The sequence below is a fragment of the Heptranchias perlo genome, chromosome 22 (genome assembly GCF_035084215.1).
Source record: "Heptranchias perlo isolate sHepPer1 chromosome 22, sHepPer1.hap1, whole genome shotgun sequence".
In the NCBI taxonomy this organism is placed as follows: Eukaryota; Metazoa; Chordata; class Chondrichthyes; order Hexanchiformes; family Hexanchidae; genus Heptranchias; species Heptranchias perlo.
In genome coordinates, this window is record NC_090346.1 from 14,833,160 (window position 1) to 14,851,206 (window position 18,047).

At 45.6% G+C, this 18,047-nt stretch overlaps 1 protein-coding gene across 1 annotated transcript; it reads right to left on the reverse strand.

Moving 5' to 3' along the window:
- Positions 1-3,292: 3,292 nt before the first annotated feature.
- On the reverse strand, positions 3,293-15,794 carry bricd5 (BRICHOS domain containing 5). The gene is made up of 6 exons (XM_068002987.1): positions 15,666-15,794; positions 15,014-15,151; positions 13,344-13,481; positions 12,376-12,483; positions 4,532-4,685; positions 3,293-4,066 (listed from the first exon to the last, which is right to left on the reverse strand). The coding sequence occupies exons 1-6, from the start codon at positions 15,714-15,716 to the stop codon at positions 3,972-3,974; spliced, it is 684 nt and encodes a 227-aa protein (XP_067859088.1). The 5' UTR covers positions 15,717-15,794; the 3' UTR covers positions 3,293-3,971.
- Positions 15,795-18,047: the final 2,253 nt, after the last annotated feature.

Consider the following 18,047-nt stretch of genomic DNA (forward strand, 5'->3'; position numbering starts at 1 on the left):
TCGGGAGGAGGCCGAGATGGATCATCTACTCGGCACTTCTGACTGCAAACACTTCAGCCTTGTCTTTTGCACTCACGTAGTGGACTCCGCCATCATTGAGGATGGGGCTGTTTACAGAGCCTCCTCCTCCCAGTTAGTTGTTTAATTGTCCACCACCAATCGTGACTGGATGTGGCAGGACTGCAGAGCTTTGATTTGATCCGTTGGTTGTGGAATCGCTTAGCTCTGACTATAGCATGTTGCTTCCGCTGTTTAGCATGCATGTAGTCCTGAGTTGTAGCTTCACCAGGTTGGCACCTCATTTTTAGGTACGCCTGGTGCTGCTCCTGGCATGCTCTTCTACACTCCTCCATTGATACAGGGTTGATCCCCTGGCTTGTTGGTAATGGTAGAGTGAGGAATATGCCGGGCCATGAGGTTACAGGTTGTGCTGGATACAATTCTGCTGCTGCTGACGGCCCACAGCGCCTCATGGATGCCCAGTTTTGAGCTGCTAGATATGTTCTGAATCTATCCCATTTAGCACAGTGATAGTGCCATACAACACATTGGACGGTGTCCTCAGTGCAAAGACGGGACTTCATCTCCACGAGGACTGTGCGCTGGTCACTCCTACCAATACTGTCATGAACAGATGCATCTGCGACAGGTAGATTGGTGAGGACGAGGTCAAGTAGGTTTTTCCCTCATGTTGGTTCGTTCATCAGGCCCAGCCTGGCAGCTGTGTCCTTCAGGACTCGGCCAGCTCGATCAGTAGTGGTGCTACCGAGCCACTCTTGGTGACGGACATTGAAGTCTCCCACCCAGAGTACATTCTGTGCTCTTGCTACCCTCAGTGCTTCCTCCAAGTGGTGCTCAACATGGAGGAGGACTGATTCATCAGCTGAGGGAGGACGGTAGGTGGTAATCAGCAGGAGGTTTCCTTGCCCATGTTTGACCTGATGCCATGAGATTTCATGGGGTCCAGAGTCAATGTTGAGGACTCCCAGGGCCACTCCCTCCTGACTGTATATCACTGTACCGCCACCTCTAGTGGGACAGGACATACCCAGGGATGGTGATGGAAGAGTCTGGGATGTTGGCTGAAAGGTATGATTCTGAGAGTATGGCTATGTCAGGCTGTTGCTTGACTAGTCTGTGGGACAGCTCTCCCAATTTTGGCATAAGTCCCCAGATGTTAGTGAGGAAGACTTTGCAGGGTCGACTGGTCTTGGTTTGCCTTTGTCGTGTCCGGTGCCTAGTGGTCTGATGCCGGGTGGTCCATTCGGTTTTATTCTTATTATGACTTTTTTTAAGCGAGATTGTACAACTGAGTGAAATGGCCTAGCAAGCCAGAGGGCAATTAAGAATCAACCACATTGCTGTGGGTCTGGAGTCACATGTCGGCCAGACCAGGTAATGACGGCAGGTTTCCTTCCCTAAAGGGCATTAGTGAACCAGATGGGTTTTTAACAACAATCCGGTAGTTTCATGGCCACCATTACTGGTACTAATTTTTTTTATTCCAGATTTTATTTAATTGAATTTAAATTCCCCAGCTGCCGTGGCGGGATTTGAACTCATGACTCCGGATTATTAGTCCGGGCCTACTGGATTACTAGTCCAGTAACATAACCACTATGCTACCGTACCCTTGCCCAGAGAGTGTATGGGCCCCCTGCTCCAGCTCCTATTCGTCCCCCTGTAACTGGTCCCATGGATTTGCTCCCTCCCTATGGGAAGGTGCCCACTCCCAGGAGATATAATGAGGTTACTAGCTCAGCTTCTGAGGAATTACACATACAAACCAACATCTGACCTCCCAGTGAAGTTGGAACCCCAAGCACTATGCTGCTGCGGTCTGTTCATTCAGTTCACATTGAGTGTTGTTTGTGTCTTTCTCTTGCCATCCCTCGCATTCCACGTTGAATGGTCTCTGTTCTTTGCACTCCTTGCATTGAATGGCTTCTCTATCCCTTTCATTCTGTTTGCATTGAGTAACCTGTCTCTCTTTTGCACGGTGCTTTGAGTGGTCCCTTTATCCCTTGTACACTGTTTGCATTGAATGACTTTCTTTCACACTCTGCTTTGCGTGGCCTCTTCATTCCTTGCGCTCTACATTGCGTATTTTCCTTCTCTATCCCTTGCATACGATTATGCGGCATCGCCCTCTCGCCCTTTGCATTGAGTAGCCTCTCTCTCTCTCTATGCCTTAGGTGTCAGCTATGGCTGAGTGGTAGCACTCTTTCACACCGTCGGGGGTGCTGTCATTTGAATGAGACGTTAAACCGAGGCCCAGTCTGCCCTCTCGGGTGGACGTAAAAGATCCCATGGCACTATTCAAAGAAGAGCAGGGGAGTTCTCCCAGTGTCCTGGCCAATATTGATCCCTCAACCAATAACACTAAAATAGATTATCTGGTAATATATCTCATTGCTGTTTGTGGGACCTTGCTGTGTGCAAATTGGCTGCCGTGTTTCCCTACATTATAACAATGACTACACTTCAAAACTACTTCATTGGTTGTCAAGCGCTTTGGGATGTCCTGAGATCGTGAAAGGTACTATATAAATGCAAGTTCTTTCCTTTCCTCTGTCTCACTTTTTTTGTCTCTTTACCACTCTGCATTGAGTGAACTTTCTGTCTCGTACTCCATTTGCATCGATTGGCCTCTCTTCCTGTCTCTTGCACTCAGCATTCGGTGACCTTTCTCTCATTCTTATCTGTCTGCTTGTGTATCTCCCACTCTAATGAGTAACCTCGCTCTCTTTCTTCCCTCCCACTCCTCCTGCTCTGTGGAGTCGGTGTAGGTTTGAAGCAGAGATGAGTGATGTAATTCAATGTTCGTCTGGACATTTCAGACTCTGACAGCAGAAACTTATCCATGTTGATTTGATCAGTTTTATTGTTTCTCTGAGAAGCGCAAAAACAGATACATGGACAGAACATATCAGTAACACAAACCTGGAACACTCAATTACATTCTTACAGAGGGAACAGTTAAAAAGAGCTTTCCAATTCCCCTGTAAAATTTAGAATTTTGGTAATTTTAAGCACAAATACTTCACAAATAAAAGATTTTAATTCTGATAAGGGAGAAACAAAGTGACATTTGGTTTTTTTAACAGAGCAACCAGATCACCATTTCCCCAAAACCTACTCCCCCACCCCCCACAGTTCAGCAAGACATTCTATCCCCACTGGGCCCATTTTAGACGTGCTGTGGCCAATGGAAATTTCCCATTCTTTTACAGGAACTCTCCACCTCCTCAAACCCTCCCATTTCATGCCCTCATTCTCCCCCCTTTCCCCTCAATTCAATATAGCACACTTTCACATGCATCTCCAACATTCATGCTGACACACACCACCTCAAATAAACCTAGCACACTTCTTTCCTCTAACCCAGTTCAAACTGGTACTTTTTACTCCCTCCCCACTTTGTGCTGCACTCTTCTCCCCCTTCTCAGTTAATACTAGTACTTTCCCCCACACACACTTTTAATGCTGGTCTACTCCCTCTCTTCCCTCTCCCCTTCAATGCCACACATTCCTCTCTCCCCTCTCCCCTTCTGTACCATCCATTCCTCCCATCCCTCTCTCCTTCAGTGCCATCCATTTTGCCTTCCCTCTCTCCTTCAGTGCCATCCATTCCTCCCTTTGCTCTCTCCTTCAGTGCCATCCATTCCTCCCTTTGCTCTCTCCTTCAGTGCCATCCATTTTCCCTTTGCTCTCTCCTTCAGTGCCATCCATTCCAAGAGCTGTCAAGTATTGTCAGTGCAGTTCCAGCTACGACCAGATTGGGGATGGGAGGCTCACTAACCAATTACGCGAATGCTGAATAAGAGAATGCTGGGAAGGAAGGAAATCAGAATTGCAGAACTAAGAGAAAGGCTGTGAAGGACTGTACATTAAATTATTTTTTTTTAACAAACTGGCTACGTTCTGTCGTGGTAAAGACTAACATGAGGGAAAGGTGCAGCAACAGGTGTTTAATCTGGCAGATAATAAAAACACACTGAGACGCAGACGTTGTTTGGAAAACAGATATCGATGCAGAAATAGATCAGCCTTTGCCTTCCAGGGCCTGTAGAAACAGAAAGGTAGCATTGTGAGAAAAGTAATCGGCAGCCACAGTGGAACTCAGCCACTAGGATCGCATAACATGTGTTTAATTACTGACTGAGTTCACAGCATAGCTGCACCCTCAGAGAGCTGATTCATGGGCCAGAGTGCTGTGAAGGTTATGAGCTCAGGAAGCTCCCATCACTGGGACTTAACACAAGTTACAGGTGGAAATGCATCACTCGTTGAACTGCAGGGTCTTGCGGTAAACATTCTGCATTGTATTCTTGCCTGCCTAAGAACGCTAGCAACAGTCAAATGGGGTTTATTGTAGAGCAGCCAAAAAGAAAATTATACATCTGACCTACATTCTGTTAGGTATAAATGAAATGAATGATTGAAAGGACATTATTCCTAACAGGAGACTTGGTATTTTAGAAAATAGGACTGTGCTAGTGTTGAAATAAAAAAAAAATGTAGTACCCACCATCACTTTTCTGGAGCCAGTAAACAGGGATGTGATTGCAGAGGCTGTTAATGTGCTCTCCCAGAGTCAGTGGGTCCACCTTGTTTCTACTCAGGATCCCGAGATACTCTCTGGAGAACCGGGTTTCATTTCTCAGCAGCAACAATTGGTTGAACTAAAATAAGAAACGTTTTCTCTGTTGAACTCTTCTGATTTTTCACTCAGTAGATTTGCTTACTTGTCTTCTCTACATCCTGAACTCCTGCCCCAGATTAACTGCTGTTCACCCATCAACCCTATCTTCACAAACCTCCTGTCCCCTCCACAGCCTCACCCCTCCCCATCTCTTCAACCCCCCTCCAGTCCTACAACCCAGCTGGCACCTTCTGCTTTTTGTACTCCGAATTGCTTTGTTTAAAAAAAAAACCAACTCCACTATGGTTGCCCAAACCTATGTCTACTACATCACTATGATGTGGAACTCTTCTCCTATACGCCTCTGCCTTGCTACACCTTCACAGGATTGGTTTGGATGAAGAAGACCTGTGAGCCTCATTTGATCCCATCCTTCCAGAATACCAATCCTACTGTCTTCCCATGACAGCATCTAGTTTTTTTAAATGAGTCCAGTGTCCTAGTCTTAACCATCTTTCCTGATAACACATTCCAGCTCTCTGTAGAAAAACCTCCTCAAAAACTACTTCAACCGTGCCTTTGGTTCCCTCCCCTAGCTCTTGTTGAATGATGTACCTTTTCTGTCCCTTGTGAAGCGCCTGTGTGTGTTTCACTAGTCTGATGGTGCTGTACAAGTGCAAGTTGTTGTTCTTGCTCCTAAGAACATAGGAAAAGTTTGGATCAGGGACAAGAAAAGGACACCACTTTGATCTATTGAAGCCAATCCTCCCAGTACATCAACTCTAATCACAGCCCATCCCTATAGCAGACTAAATATACCTTTGAAGCTCAACCCTCCAGTGCATTAACTCTCTCATTGAAGCCTATCTGTCTAGTACATCACCTCTCCCATTGAAGCCTATCTCTCTAGTACATCACCTGTCCCATTGAAGATCATCCCTCTTGTTCATCAACTCTCTCACTCAAGTTCATCCCTACTGCATATCAGCTCTCCCATTGAAGTTCATCCCTCAGTTACATTAACTTTCTCACCATGACATCCAATTGTACTTCGAATAACCTCAATGTTTTTGCCTCATCATCTTTCTCGGTAGATTATTCCAAACATTTCTTACCATTTGAGTAGGAAAAAAACTTGAGTCTTTGTGGTGAGTTTGGGGGCTACAAGTGCACTGCATAAAAGTGCCGCTAATTGAGCACTAATTATGCAATGCCACTCAGGCCATAACTCGTCTGTTGTGTGAAATGGACATGTATTGGCACAGTAAGCAATGACCTCTACCTTTTATAAATTTATAAACTGTACCACACAAAACATGCTGAGCCCTTATTCTAGTTCAGCAAAATCTAACGATCTCTCACTGCACCCCTTTCCCTCCCCCTCCCTTAAGCTACGGATAAGTAGGACTTCAAGAAGACATAGACAGGTTAGCGAATGGGCAAATAGGTGGCAGATGCAATTTAATGTGGTCAAGTGTGAGGTAATACATTTTTGAGAGGGAAACTTGTGGATAGCACGTTTAGCGAGTTGGTCACACCGCAGGTAAAGGGTGTACAGGCAGTAAGTGAATGGGTGACCACCAGGCAGAGTAAGAGGTGCAGGCAGGTAGTGCAGGGGTCCCCTGTGGCCATCCCCCTCTCAAACAGGTATACCGTTTTGGATACTGTTGGGGGAGATGGCTCACCAGGGGAAGGTGACAGCGGCCAGGTTCATGGCACCGTGGCTGGCTCTGCTGCACAGGAGGGCAGGAAAAAGAGTGGCAGAGCTATAGTGATAGGGGACTCGATTGTAAGGGGAATAGACAGGCGTTTCTGCGGACGCAACCGAGACTCCAGGATGGTATGTTGCCTCCCTGGTGCAAGGGTCAGGGATGTCTCGGAGCGGCTGAAGGACATTCTGGAGGGGGAGGGTGAACAGCCAGTTGTCGTGGTGCATATAGGTACCAACGATATAGGTAAAAAACGGGATGATGTCCTACAAGCTGAATTTAGGGAGTTAGGAGTTAAACTAAAAAGTAGGACCTCAAAGGTAGTAATCTCAGGATTGCTACCAGTGCCACGGGCTAGTCAGAGTAGGAATGATAGGATAGCTAGGATGAATACGTGGCTTGAGAGATGGTGCAAGAGGGAGGGATTCAAATTCCTGGGCCATTGGAACCGGTTCTGGGGGAGGTGGGACCAGTACAAATTGGACGGTCTGCATCTGGGCAGGACTGGAACCAATGTCCTAGGGGGAGTGTTTGCTAGTGCTGTTGGGGAGGGTTTAAACTAATGTGGCAGGAGGATGGGAACCGATGCAGGAAGTCAGTGGGAAGTAAAGTGGTGACAGAAACAAAAGGCAGTAAGGGAGAGTGTACAAAACATGACCGGACAGATGGTCTGAGAAAGCAGGGAAAGACCAAGGGAAGTCTAGATTAAACTGCATTTATTTCAATGCAAGAAGTCTGATGGGCAAAGCAGATGAACTCAGGGCATGGATGGGTACATGGGACTGGGATGTTATAGCTATTACTGAAACATGGCTAAGGGAGAGGCAGGACTGGCAGCTCAATGTTCCAGGGTACAGATGCTATAGGAAAGATAGAGCAGGAGGTAAGAGAGGAGGGGGAGTTGCGTTCTTGATTAGGGAGAACATCACGGCAGTAGGGAGAACATCACGGCAGTAGTGAGAGGGGATATATCCGAGGGTTCGCCCACTGAGTCTATATGGGTAGAACTGAAAAATAAGAAGGGAGAGATCACTTTGATAGGATTGTACTACAGACCCCCAAATAGTCAACGGGAAATTGAAGAACAAATATGTAAGGAGATTACAGACAGCTGCAAGAAAAATAGGGTGGTAATAGTAGGGGACTTTAACTTTCCCAACATTGACTGGGACAGCCATAGCATTAGGGGCTTGGATGGAGAGAAATTTGTTGAGTGTATTCAGGAGGAATTTCTCATTCAGTATGTGGATGGCCCGACTAGAGAGGGGGCTAAACTTGACCTCCTCTTGGGAAATAAGGAAGGGCAGGTGACAGAAGTGTTAGTGAGGGATCACTTTGGGACCAGTGATCATAATTCCATTAGTTTTAAGATAGCTATGGAGAATGATAGGTCTGGCCCAAAAGTTAAAATTCTAAATTGGGGAAAGGCCAATTTTGATGGTATTAGACAGGAACTTTCAGAAGTTGATTGGGAGAGTCTGTTGGCAGGCAAAGGGACGTCTGGTAAGTGGGAGGCTTTCAAAAGTGTGTTAACCAGGGTTCAGGGTAAGCACATTCCTTATAAAGTGAAGGGCAAGGCTGGTAGAAGTAGGGAACCTTGGATGACTCGGGAGATTGAGGCCCTAGTCAAAAAGAAGAAGGAGGCATATGACATGCATAGGCAGCTGGGATCAAGTGGATCCCTTGAAGAGTATAGAGATTGCCGGAGTAGAGTTAAGAGAGAAATCAGGAGGGCAAAAAGGGGACATGAGATTGCTTTGGCAGATAAGGCAAAGGGGAATCCAAAGTGCTTCTACAAATACATAAAGGGCAAAAGAGTAACTAGGGAGAGAGTAGGGCCTCTTAAGGATCAACAAGGTCATCAATGTGCAGAACCACAAGAGATGGGTGAGATCCTAAATAAATATTTCACATCGGTATTTACGGTTGAGAAAGGCATGGATGTTAGGGAACTTGGGGAAATAAATAGTGATGTCTTGAGGAGTGTACATATTACAGAGAGGGAGGTGCTGGAAGTCTTAACGCGCATCAAGGTAGATAAATCTCCGGGACCTGATGAAATGTATCCCAGGACGTTATGGGAGGTTAGGGAGGAAATTGCAGGTCCCCTAGCAGAGATATTTGAATCATCGACAGCTACAGGTGAGGTGCCTGAAGATTGGAGGGTAGCAAATGTTGTGCCTTTGTTTAAGAATGGCGGCAGGGAAAAGCCTGGGAACTACAGACCGGTGAGCCTGACATCTGTAGTGGGTAAGTTGTTAGAGGGTATTCTGAGAGACAGGATCTACAGGCATTTGGAGAGGCAGGGACTGATTAGGAACAGTCAGCATGGTTTTGTGAGTGGAAAATCATGTCTCATGAATTTGATTGAGTTTTTTGAAGGGGTAACCAAGAAGATAGATGAGGGCTGTGCAGTAGACGTGGTCTACATGGACTTTAGCAAAGCCTTTGACAAGGTACTGCATGGCAGGTTGTTACATAAGGTTAAAACTCACGGGATCCAAGGTGAGGTAGCCAATTGGATACAAAATTGGATTGACGACAGAAGACAGAGGGTGGTTGTAGAGGGTTGTTTTTCATATTGGAGGCCTGTGACCAGCGGTGTGCCTCAGGGATCGGTGCTGGGTCCGCTGTTATTTGTTATTTATATTAATGATTTGGATGAGAATTTAGGAGGCATGGTTAGTAAATTTGCAGATGACACCAAGATTGGTGGCATTGTGGACAGTGAAGAAGGTTATCTAGGATTGCAACGGGATCTTGATAAATTGGGCCAGTGGGCCGATGAATGACAGATGGAGTTTAATTTAGATAAATGTGAGGTGATGCATTTTGGTAGATCGAATCGGGCCAGGACCTACTCCGTTAATGGTAGGGCGTTGGGGAGAGTTATAGAACAAAGAGATCTAGGAGTACAGGTTCATAGCTCCTTGAAAGTGGAATCACAGGTGGATAGGGTGGTGAAGAAGGCATTCAGCATGCTTGGTTTCATTGGTCAGAACATTGAATACAGGAGTTGGGATGTCTTGTTGAAGTTGTACAAGACATTAGTAAGGCCACACTTGGAATATTGTGTACAGTTCTGGTCACCCTATTATAGAAAGGATATTATTAAACTAGAAAGAGTGCAGAAAAGATTTACTAGGATGCTACCGGGACTTGATGGTTTGACTTATAGGGAGAGGTTGGATCGACTGAGACTTTTTTCCCTGGAGAGTAGGAGGTTTAGGGGTGATCTTATAGAAGTCTATAAAATAATGAGGGGCATAGATAAGGTAGATAGTCAAAATCTTTTCCCAAAGGTAGGGGAGTCTATAACGAGGGGTCATAGATTTAAGGTGAGAGGGGAGAGATACAAAAGGGTCCAGAGGGGCAATTTTTTCACTCAAAGGGTGGTGAGTGTCTGGAACGAGCTGCCAGAGGCAGTAGTAGAGGCGGGTACAATTTTGACTTTTATAAAGCATTTGGACAGTTACATGGGTAAGATGGGTATAGAGGGATATGGGCCAAGTGCAGGCAATTGGGACTAGCTTAGTGGTATAAACTGAGCGACATGGACATGTTGGGCCGAAGGGCCTGTTTCCATGTTGTAAACTTCTATGATTCTATGAAAAAAAAGCAAGGGATGGAAGTGTACACTCAATGAAAAGGCACTTAAGGATGTGAATGAACTGAGACACCAAGGGTACAAATACATCATTCCCTGAACGTGCAAAGTCAGGTAGATAAAGCCATAAAAAAGGTAAACAGCATTTTGGATTTTATAGATAGTAGCATAGAGTAATGAAGTAGTACTAAACACTGATTCGGTCATAGAGTACTGTGTGCAGTTTTGGGCATCTTATTATAGAAAGTACATTAAAGCCATGTAGAATGTAAAGAAAGTATTTGCATTTATATACTGTGTACAATGTACAGCATAGATTCACCAGTATGTTAAAGTTGGAAAACTCTAGTTATAAGAAGAGGTTTGAGATATTGGGACTATTTCCACTGGAACACAGAAGGCCAAGAGCAGCACTGAGCTATACAAAGCAGAAGGCCTGATTTCTGGTTGGTGCTGAGTTAGCTGAACTCAGCCAAGGCAATGGTTGTTGTACAACAATTAACCTTAGTGGCCCTGAGTTAGGCAGAGTGAAAATCAGTCAGGGTTCCACATTCTGATCACTGTACAATGGCCTTTGCTGGAAAGTGTGGATGTCAGATGACGCAGCTTTGATCACACTCGCTGTGACTGCCCACCACAGTTGACCAGCTCAATGTCTGGACACACACACAAAGAATAGCCGCTAGTGTGAAGTTGCTAGCACCTGTGGAACCGTAGCCCAGCAACAGTCAGCGCCTTCGGGAGAGGAAGGAAGAACCTTTTGGAGCCCCTACAGATTCACGCGAGTGCCCTAAATCTCACTGAAACCTAGTTCTCTTCAACGATGGGGACCCTGTGTAAAGGCAGTTCCTTGATTGGAATCGACTCCCAAGACCTGAGCTGAGATGATGTTTCAGCACAGCATTCCACGTCCATGCTACACCTTGCACAGCAAGAATGGAACAGAGCAAGCTTTGTGTTAAGTCCATGGCCACACATCAAGAGATGCATTTTCATTCTGGACAGCAGCACACTGGCAGAACTCGATGCTTGCTGGGTGCAACTGCCTGTGCTGACATGCCAACGTCCATACAAAATATCACTGCCTGTAACTTTTAATGAATTCAATGTCTGGGCCTATGAGAATATTAAAGTATTTCTCATTTAGTCATTGTCCTCATATTTCATATCAGAACTGCCTTTGAATACTTGTAAATACTCCTCACCTGCCGCTCCTGGTGAAATGCTCTTGCTAATAGTCTGTGTAAATCTTGGTGCGCTGCAGATGTACAAATAGAAACCCTATGAGCCCACTCAATTCTCGGCCATGATTTCACTTCAAACTAAAATTGGATCACAAAGACGTTATCTGCTTGCGCTGGGCTACCTACACTCCTGCCAATGAGGGCAGAACAAATACAGAGAATATCATTGGGGTTAAAGTGAGCCGAAACGATCTCAGCTTCTCAAAAAAAATCCACTTTGACTACGTTACATTTTCAATCAGATATGACTAATAATTACAGAGAGCTTGAATTTTCAAAATGCCTTTTGCTTGTTAACCTGTTAATTATTCTGCTTGTCCTGGTGATAAAGCAATTGAGGCACATTAACAGTTCAGTTTACTTCACATGCAGAGCACTCAAGAACAGTAGCTCTTTCCCCTTTTTTGAACAGGGGTATAACATTTGTCACCCTCCAGCCTTTTGATACAATTCCTGTTTCCAAAGAATTTTTTAAAAATTATGGTCAGCATCTCTGCTATTCCATAACTAACTTTTCTCACTATTCTGGAGTGTTGGCCTTTTGAGACTAGTGACTCATCAACTTTAAGTCAATTAAGCCTATTGCCAGAGATTGAGAGAGAGATGTCCAAGAAGGGAAGGGAAGAGCCAGAAATGGACCATGTAAAAGCGAGGAATTGGGTGGAATCAGAAACATTGTGAATGAAATTCTCAAGATCAGGGAGAGAGCAGGAAGCGACACTAACAAAGTCCGAGGAAGAGATCAGGCAGGGAGCTTGAGTAGGAATGGAACAAAGAATGTCCCACATATCCTACAAAAAGACAAGCATAGCTGGGTCCCATGAATAACACCTTTTTATCTGGAGGAAACAAGTGAAGGCACTTACGACAGTTGATTTCACCCATTTTACCTGGACATTGGTATAACTCGCTACACCTGGATGTCACTATCACCTGATCCATCTGACCACTGACATCACTCACTGCACCTGGGGAACCAATGTCCTTAGCTGACCGTAACTAGACTCCTATATCTCTCGTACATCTGGACAGTGATATTGTGACTGCATCTGGGCACCAATATCACTGGCACATCTGGGCATTGCGAGCTGGGACATCTGGTTTATGTTGCTCTATGAAGCTGTGTTCTGATTTGGGCTGTGCCTCTGATAGGTGCAAACATTGCCTTACCTTCTGCTCTTGGGCAGTGATAACAGTGTGAATATTCTCCAGGTCAGCAGCCGTCATTTGTCGAACTAGACATACGTTGCTCCCTCCGGGCTGGTAACAAACTAAACCCTGCCAAGGAAAAAAAAACTTTTGTCTATGGACATATGGAAATAGTACACCTACAATTTGCCTCAGCACCCTCGGTTAAAGCAGGAAAATCATGTATTTCTTCAGTCTCAATCTACGTGCGTATATGGGGTTTCTGCCGCACCTCTGAGGAAGTTTTGGCTGAGCAGTGGCAGAAAGTCCGAGGAAATTCAGGGCCTGGGGATCCGATATTTTCTGTTGCTGGAGAGTTTGACTGTACCTTGCAGATAACTTGACTTTTTTCAAATGCGATGTAAAAATATTGCATTAGTTAGTGTGTGACATCTGAGGTGCAATGGATTAGTTTTTTTATATAGCAGATTTCTCACGGTGAGTCAGAAGTTATGAAGTTATGAGTCCGAAGGGTTGCAGGGGCAGGGAAGTGAGGGAGTGTGGTGAAAACATTCAGAAAAGAATCTGTAGGAAACCCTAGAGCCGGAATGAGTCACGTCACAAAATAAGTTTGGATCAAAATCGTTCAGCCCATTTGATCTCATAATAAACTTCCCATTTCCCTGTTACAGTATCTGGCTGTTTCCTGTAGCCAGAATTAATTCCCGAGCAGCCGGACACACACCCAGTCTGGACCAGAGCCTCAACTGACATCTTATTTTAAAAATAGGATCAGTTCATTCTAGCTCCTGAAGATGCAGCCAGACACTCTCAGGGACAGTTGACTCCACAGTCTCTCTTGGACCCTGTGAGTTAAACAGCACAAAGTGAGACAGGAACCTCCTCCAGCTTCAGACTGAGGGTTCATCTGAGAGAAATCAGAGCAGCAACCAGCAACTCAATTTATAACATATTCCTCACCAATAGAGCCACCTCAGCCCCTCACTCACATTCTTGCTGTCAAAGAGCACCACGGCTGTGTGGTTCCTGTCCATTATGTGATAAGTAACCAGATCCTCCTCCTGGTTCACAACTGCTGACTGATTGACCGTGGCACCCTGCACATCGTGAAATGTTACCTGAACAATCTGGGGAGAGGCAGAAACTCAAGTGTTAAAACCAGAGAAAACATCAAATCAGAGGCTGTGACATCCTCACTCTCAGCTTCACTGAATTATAACATGCAGAGAGAGACAACACAGACCCTGATATAGAGACAGAGACACACAGGCAGACTCAAACACAACACGAACAGATGCAGATAGGCAAAACCATATGTGTAAGCAAGTTGGCGGAGATGTTACAGCATTAGCAGGACTAAGTGAATACTGAGCACGATGTGCCTAGCTGATGGGCTTACCTGGGAAAATGAGATGCCAGACATGGCTTAGTGGGTAGCACTCTTGCCTCTGAGTCAGAAGGTTGTTAGCTCAAGTTCAGGAACTTGATCACAAAATCTAGGCTGACATTCCAGTGCAGTACTGAGGAAGTGCTGCACTGTCGGAGGTATTGTCTTTTGGATGGGATGTTAAATCATGGTCCTGCCTCCCTTCTCAGGTGGACATAAAAGATCCTACAGCCACTATTTGAAGAAGAGCAGGGAAGATCTCTTCGGTGTCCTGGCCAATGTTTATCCCTCAACCAACACTTGAACACAGTTTATCTGGTCATTATCTCATTGCTGTGAGACCTTGCAGTGTGCAAATTAGCTGCTGCGTTTCCTACATTACAACAGTGACAACACTTCAAAAGTACATCATTGGCTGTAAAGCGCTTTGGGAGGTCCTAGGTGCTATATAAATGCAAGTTCATTCTTTCTTTTCTGGACTAGTAATTCAGAGGCCTGGACCAATCCATAGAATGTGAGTTCAAATCCCACCATGGCAGTTTGAGAATTTGAATTCAGTTTAAAAAATCTGGAAATGAAAAGCTGGTATCAGTACATTAACAATGCATCTTTGTTACAGTGTACAGGGCTGACCCTGGGGATAAAGGAAGCAATCTGAGTCACTTAGAAACAGCACAGATTATGCCCAAGGAGCTGAAGTTTTAAAAAAAATTGAATCTGTAAACATCACACACAAAAGGTACTATCTGGAAGACCTCTTAGAATGGCCTCCTTCCGTGCTGTATGATTCTATGGATCAAAAATCTAGCGACAGTGCAAAGTGTTTTAAAATGGGCATCAATTGAAATTAAAATGCAATGTTTTCTGCTGGGGCGGGTGGCTTGGGACTGTGTATAATTTTAAGTCAGAGCAAGACACTTAGGGACTGAGATAAAACCAGAAACTCCTGCAAAGACACAGCAGATGGGTCAGTGTCTGAGAAATGAGCCAGCTTTGTGTGATCGGTTAAAGGTTCTGGGCTGGTCCCTTCTCTTGGATCCTGGCTGTTTCCAATGTTCCCAGTTTTTTTTCTCCCCCAATTCACTCAGTATCTGGACTGTATCCTATTGTAAAGGTCCCGCTCCGCGGTCAGTGTTGCAAATTCACCTCCAGACTGGCCAACTCCCGTTTGTCTTTCTGTCTCCGGCTCAGCTCCACTTTCCAAACTCTCCCTGACCCATCCATTGCCCCAGGGCCAGGAGGGCCGGGAGCTGGGTAGAGGGTCTAACTTACCTGCCGGCTGCTTCCTCTCAGACTCAGGATGCCCATGGCCGAGACCCCGATGATCGCAGCCACGGCCAGCAAGAGCAAAGCTCCACACAAGATGCGCAGCCCAGTCCCGGCTTCGGCTCCCAAGCGATCGGCCTGTACCTGTAGGGGGACAGTGTGGGGGGAAAGAGTTCAAACGTTGAGTCTGCAGAATAGCTGCAACTTTCATTCAGGTTCAGTCAAATGAGATGGAAGTCTTTTCTGAATTGTAGGAGTGGAAAAGAAGTGGGGGTTTGTCTAAGGTCTGTGGGAAGATCTGCTCAGAAAGGTAGAATCTTCCATTTGGTACAAGGCAAATTCAGAGTCACAATCGGAATCAAACACTAAGGCTGATTGAGGACCCAGCTCAGTGTGGAACATCAGCTTCTGAGAAACCTACTGTAGTCCTGTGTGACTAAGAATCCAGCCCAACCCTTTTTGACATCAAAGTCCAGGGGGTCTGAAATAATAAAAGTGGCATCTATTAAAGAGACTAGTCACTGGCACCCTGCAGTTGCTGTCCAACTCAACCAACCCACAGCGCTGCTGGGCATACACTGATCATGAAACAAATCCCCCCCCACCCCGATTAAGGTTCACTGTAGATCTTAGAATGTCGCTGACACTTAATACTTACAAATGGGAAAACACCCTTCAGGGTAGTCGCGATCCTCCTGCTTCTCTCCATACTCCTAGGATGCTGCCTACAATTCCCCTCTCCCGTCTGGCTCCCACTGCTGCTGTGGACATCGACACTGTTCGATGACGGAGCCGAAACTTGTGTGCCTGAACTCCTTTCCTTCCCTGTCCTGAGCCTCAGCTTGTTCGAGCCAAGGGCTGCAACCTGATGCCAGATCTGATTGAACAACAATAAGGAGCGGACTGAAGAGTGCTAGTATCACAGGACAGAAGCCAGAGAGCAGCAGGTGCCAGACAGTCTCTGAGAGCCGTTAGAGCATGTTCAGGAATGTGAGGAGAGTTAAAGTCTTTTCAGATGCACAATGACACACAGAGTCACTGATAGCGGTTAGAATATGTTCAGGTGTATCAGAAGGAGGTTAAAATCTAAGAGGAATTAGCATATGTTTTGTGTATCTGAGGGCAGTTAATGTATCTAAGGTAAGTTAGAATATGTTCAAGTGTATCTGAGGGGAGTTAGAATATATTCAGCTGCATCTAAGGGGAGTCAGAATATGTTCGGGTATATCTGAAGGGAGCTGCAATATGTTCAGGTGTATCTAGGGGGAGTTAGAATATATTCAGGTATATCTGAGGGAGTTAGAATATGTTCAGGTATATCTGAATACCAGTCCGGATGGGATGCTGAGGGAAGTAAGGGTGGAAATTGCGGAGGTACTGGCCATAATCTTCCAAACATCCGTAGAACAGGGGTGGTGCCAGAGGACTGGAGAATTGCAAATGTTACACCATTGTTCAAAAAAGGATGTAAGGATAAACCCAGCAACTATAAGCCAGTCAGTTTAATCTCAGTGGTGGGGAAACTTTTAGAAACGATAATCCGGGACAGAATTAACAGTCACTTGGACGAGTGTGGATTGATTAGGGAGAGCCAGCACGGATTTGTTAAAGGCAAATCGTGTTTAACTAACTTGATAGAGTTTTTTGATGAGATAACAGAGAGGGTGGATGAGGGCAATGTAATTGATGTGGTGGTCATAGAGAGTCATAGAGTTATACAGCACGGATAGAGGCCCTTCGGCCCATCGTGTCCACGCCGGCCATCAGCCCTGTCTACTCTAATCCCATATTCCAGCATTTGGTCCGTAGCCTTGTATGCTATGGCATTTCAAGTGCTCATCCAAATGCTTCTTGAATGTTGTGAGGGTTCCTGCCTCCACAACCCTTTCAGGCAGTGAGTTCCAGACTCCAACCACCCTCTGGGTGAAAAAGTTCTTTCTCAAATCCCCTCTAAACCTCCCGCCTTTTACCTTGAATCTATGTCCCCTTGTTATAGAACCCTCAACGAAGGGAAAAAGCTCCTTAGTATCCATCCTATCTGTGCCCCTCATAATTTTGTACACCTCAATCATGTCCCCCCTCAGCCTCCTCTGCTCCAAGGAAAACAAACCCAATCTTCCCAGTCTCTCTTCATAGCTGAAGCGCTCCAGCCCTGGTAACATCCTGGTGAATCTCCTCTGCACCCTCTCCAAAGCGATCACATCCTTCCTGTAGTGTGGCGACCAGAACTGCACACAGTAGTCCAGCTGTGGCCTAACCAGTGTTTTATACAGCTCCATCATAACCTCCTTGCTCTTATATTCTATGCCTCGGCTAATAAAGGCAAGTATCCCATATGCCTTCTTTACCACCTTATCTACCTGTTCCGCCGCCTTCAGGGATCTGTGAACTTGCACACCAAGATCCCTCTGACCCTCTGTCTTGCCTAGGGTCCTCCCATTCATTGTGTATTCCCTTGCCTTGTTAGTCCCTCCAAAGTGCATCACCTCGCACTTTTCCGGGTTAAATTCCATTTGCCACTGTTCCGTCCATCTGACCAACCCATCTATATCGTCCTGCAGACTGAGGCTATCCTCCTCGCTATTTACCACCCTACCAATCTTTGTATCATCAGCGAACTTACTGATCATACCTTTTACATTCATATCCAAGTCATTAATGTAGACCACAAACAGCAAGGGACCCAGCACCGATCCCTGTGGTACCCCACTGGCCACAGGCTTCCAGTCACAAAAACAACCTTCGACCATCACCCTCTGCCTTCTGCCACTAAGCCAGTTTTGTATCCAAAGTGCCAAGGCACCTTGGATTCCATGGGCTCGTACCTTCTTGACCAGTCTCCTGTGGGGGACTTTATCGAAGGCCTTACTGAAATCCATGTATACCACATCCACTGCGTTACCCTCATCCACACGCCTAGTCACCCCCTCAAAAAATTCAATCAAATTAGTCAGACATGATCTTCCCTTGACAAAGCCATGTTGACTATCCCTGATTAATCCTTGCTTCTCCAAGTGGAGACTAATTTTGTCCTTCAGAA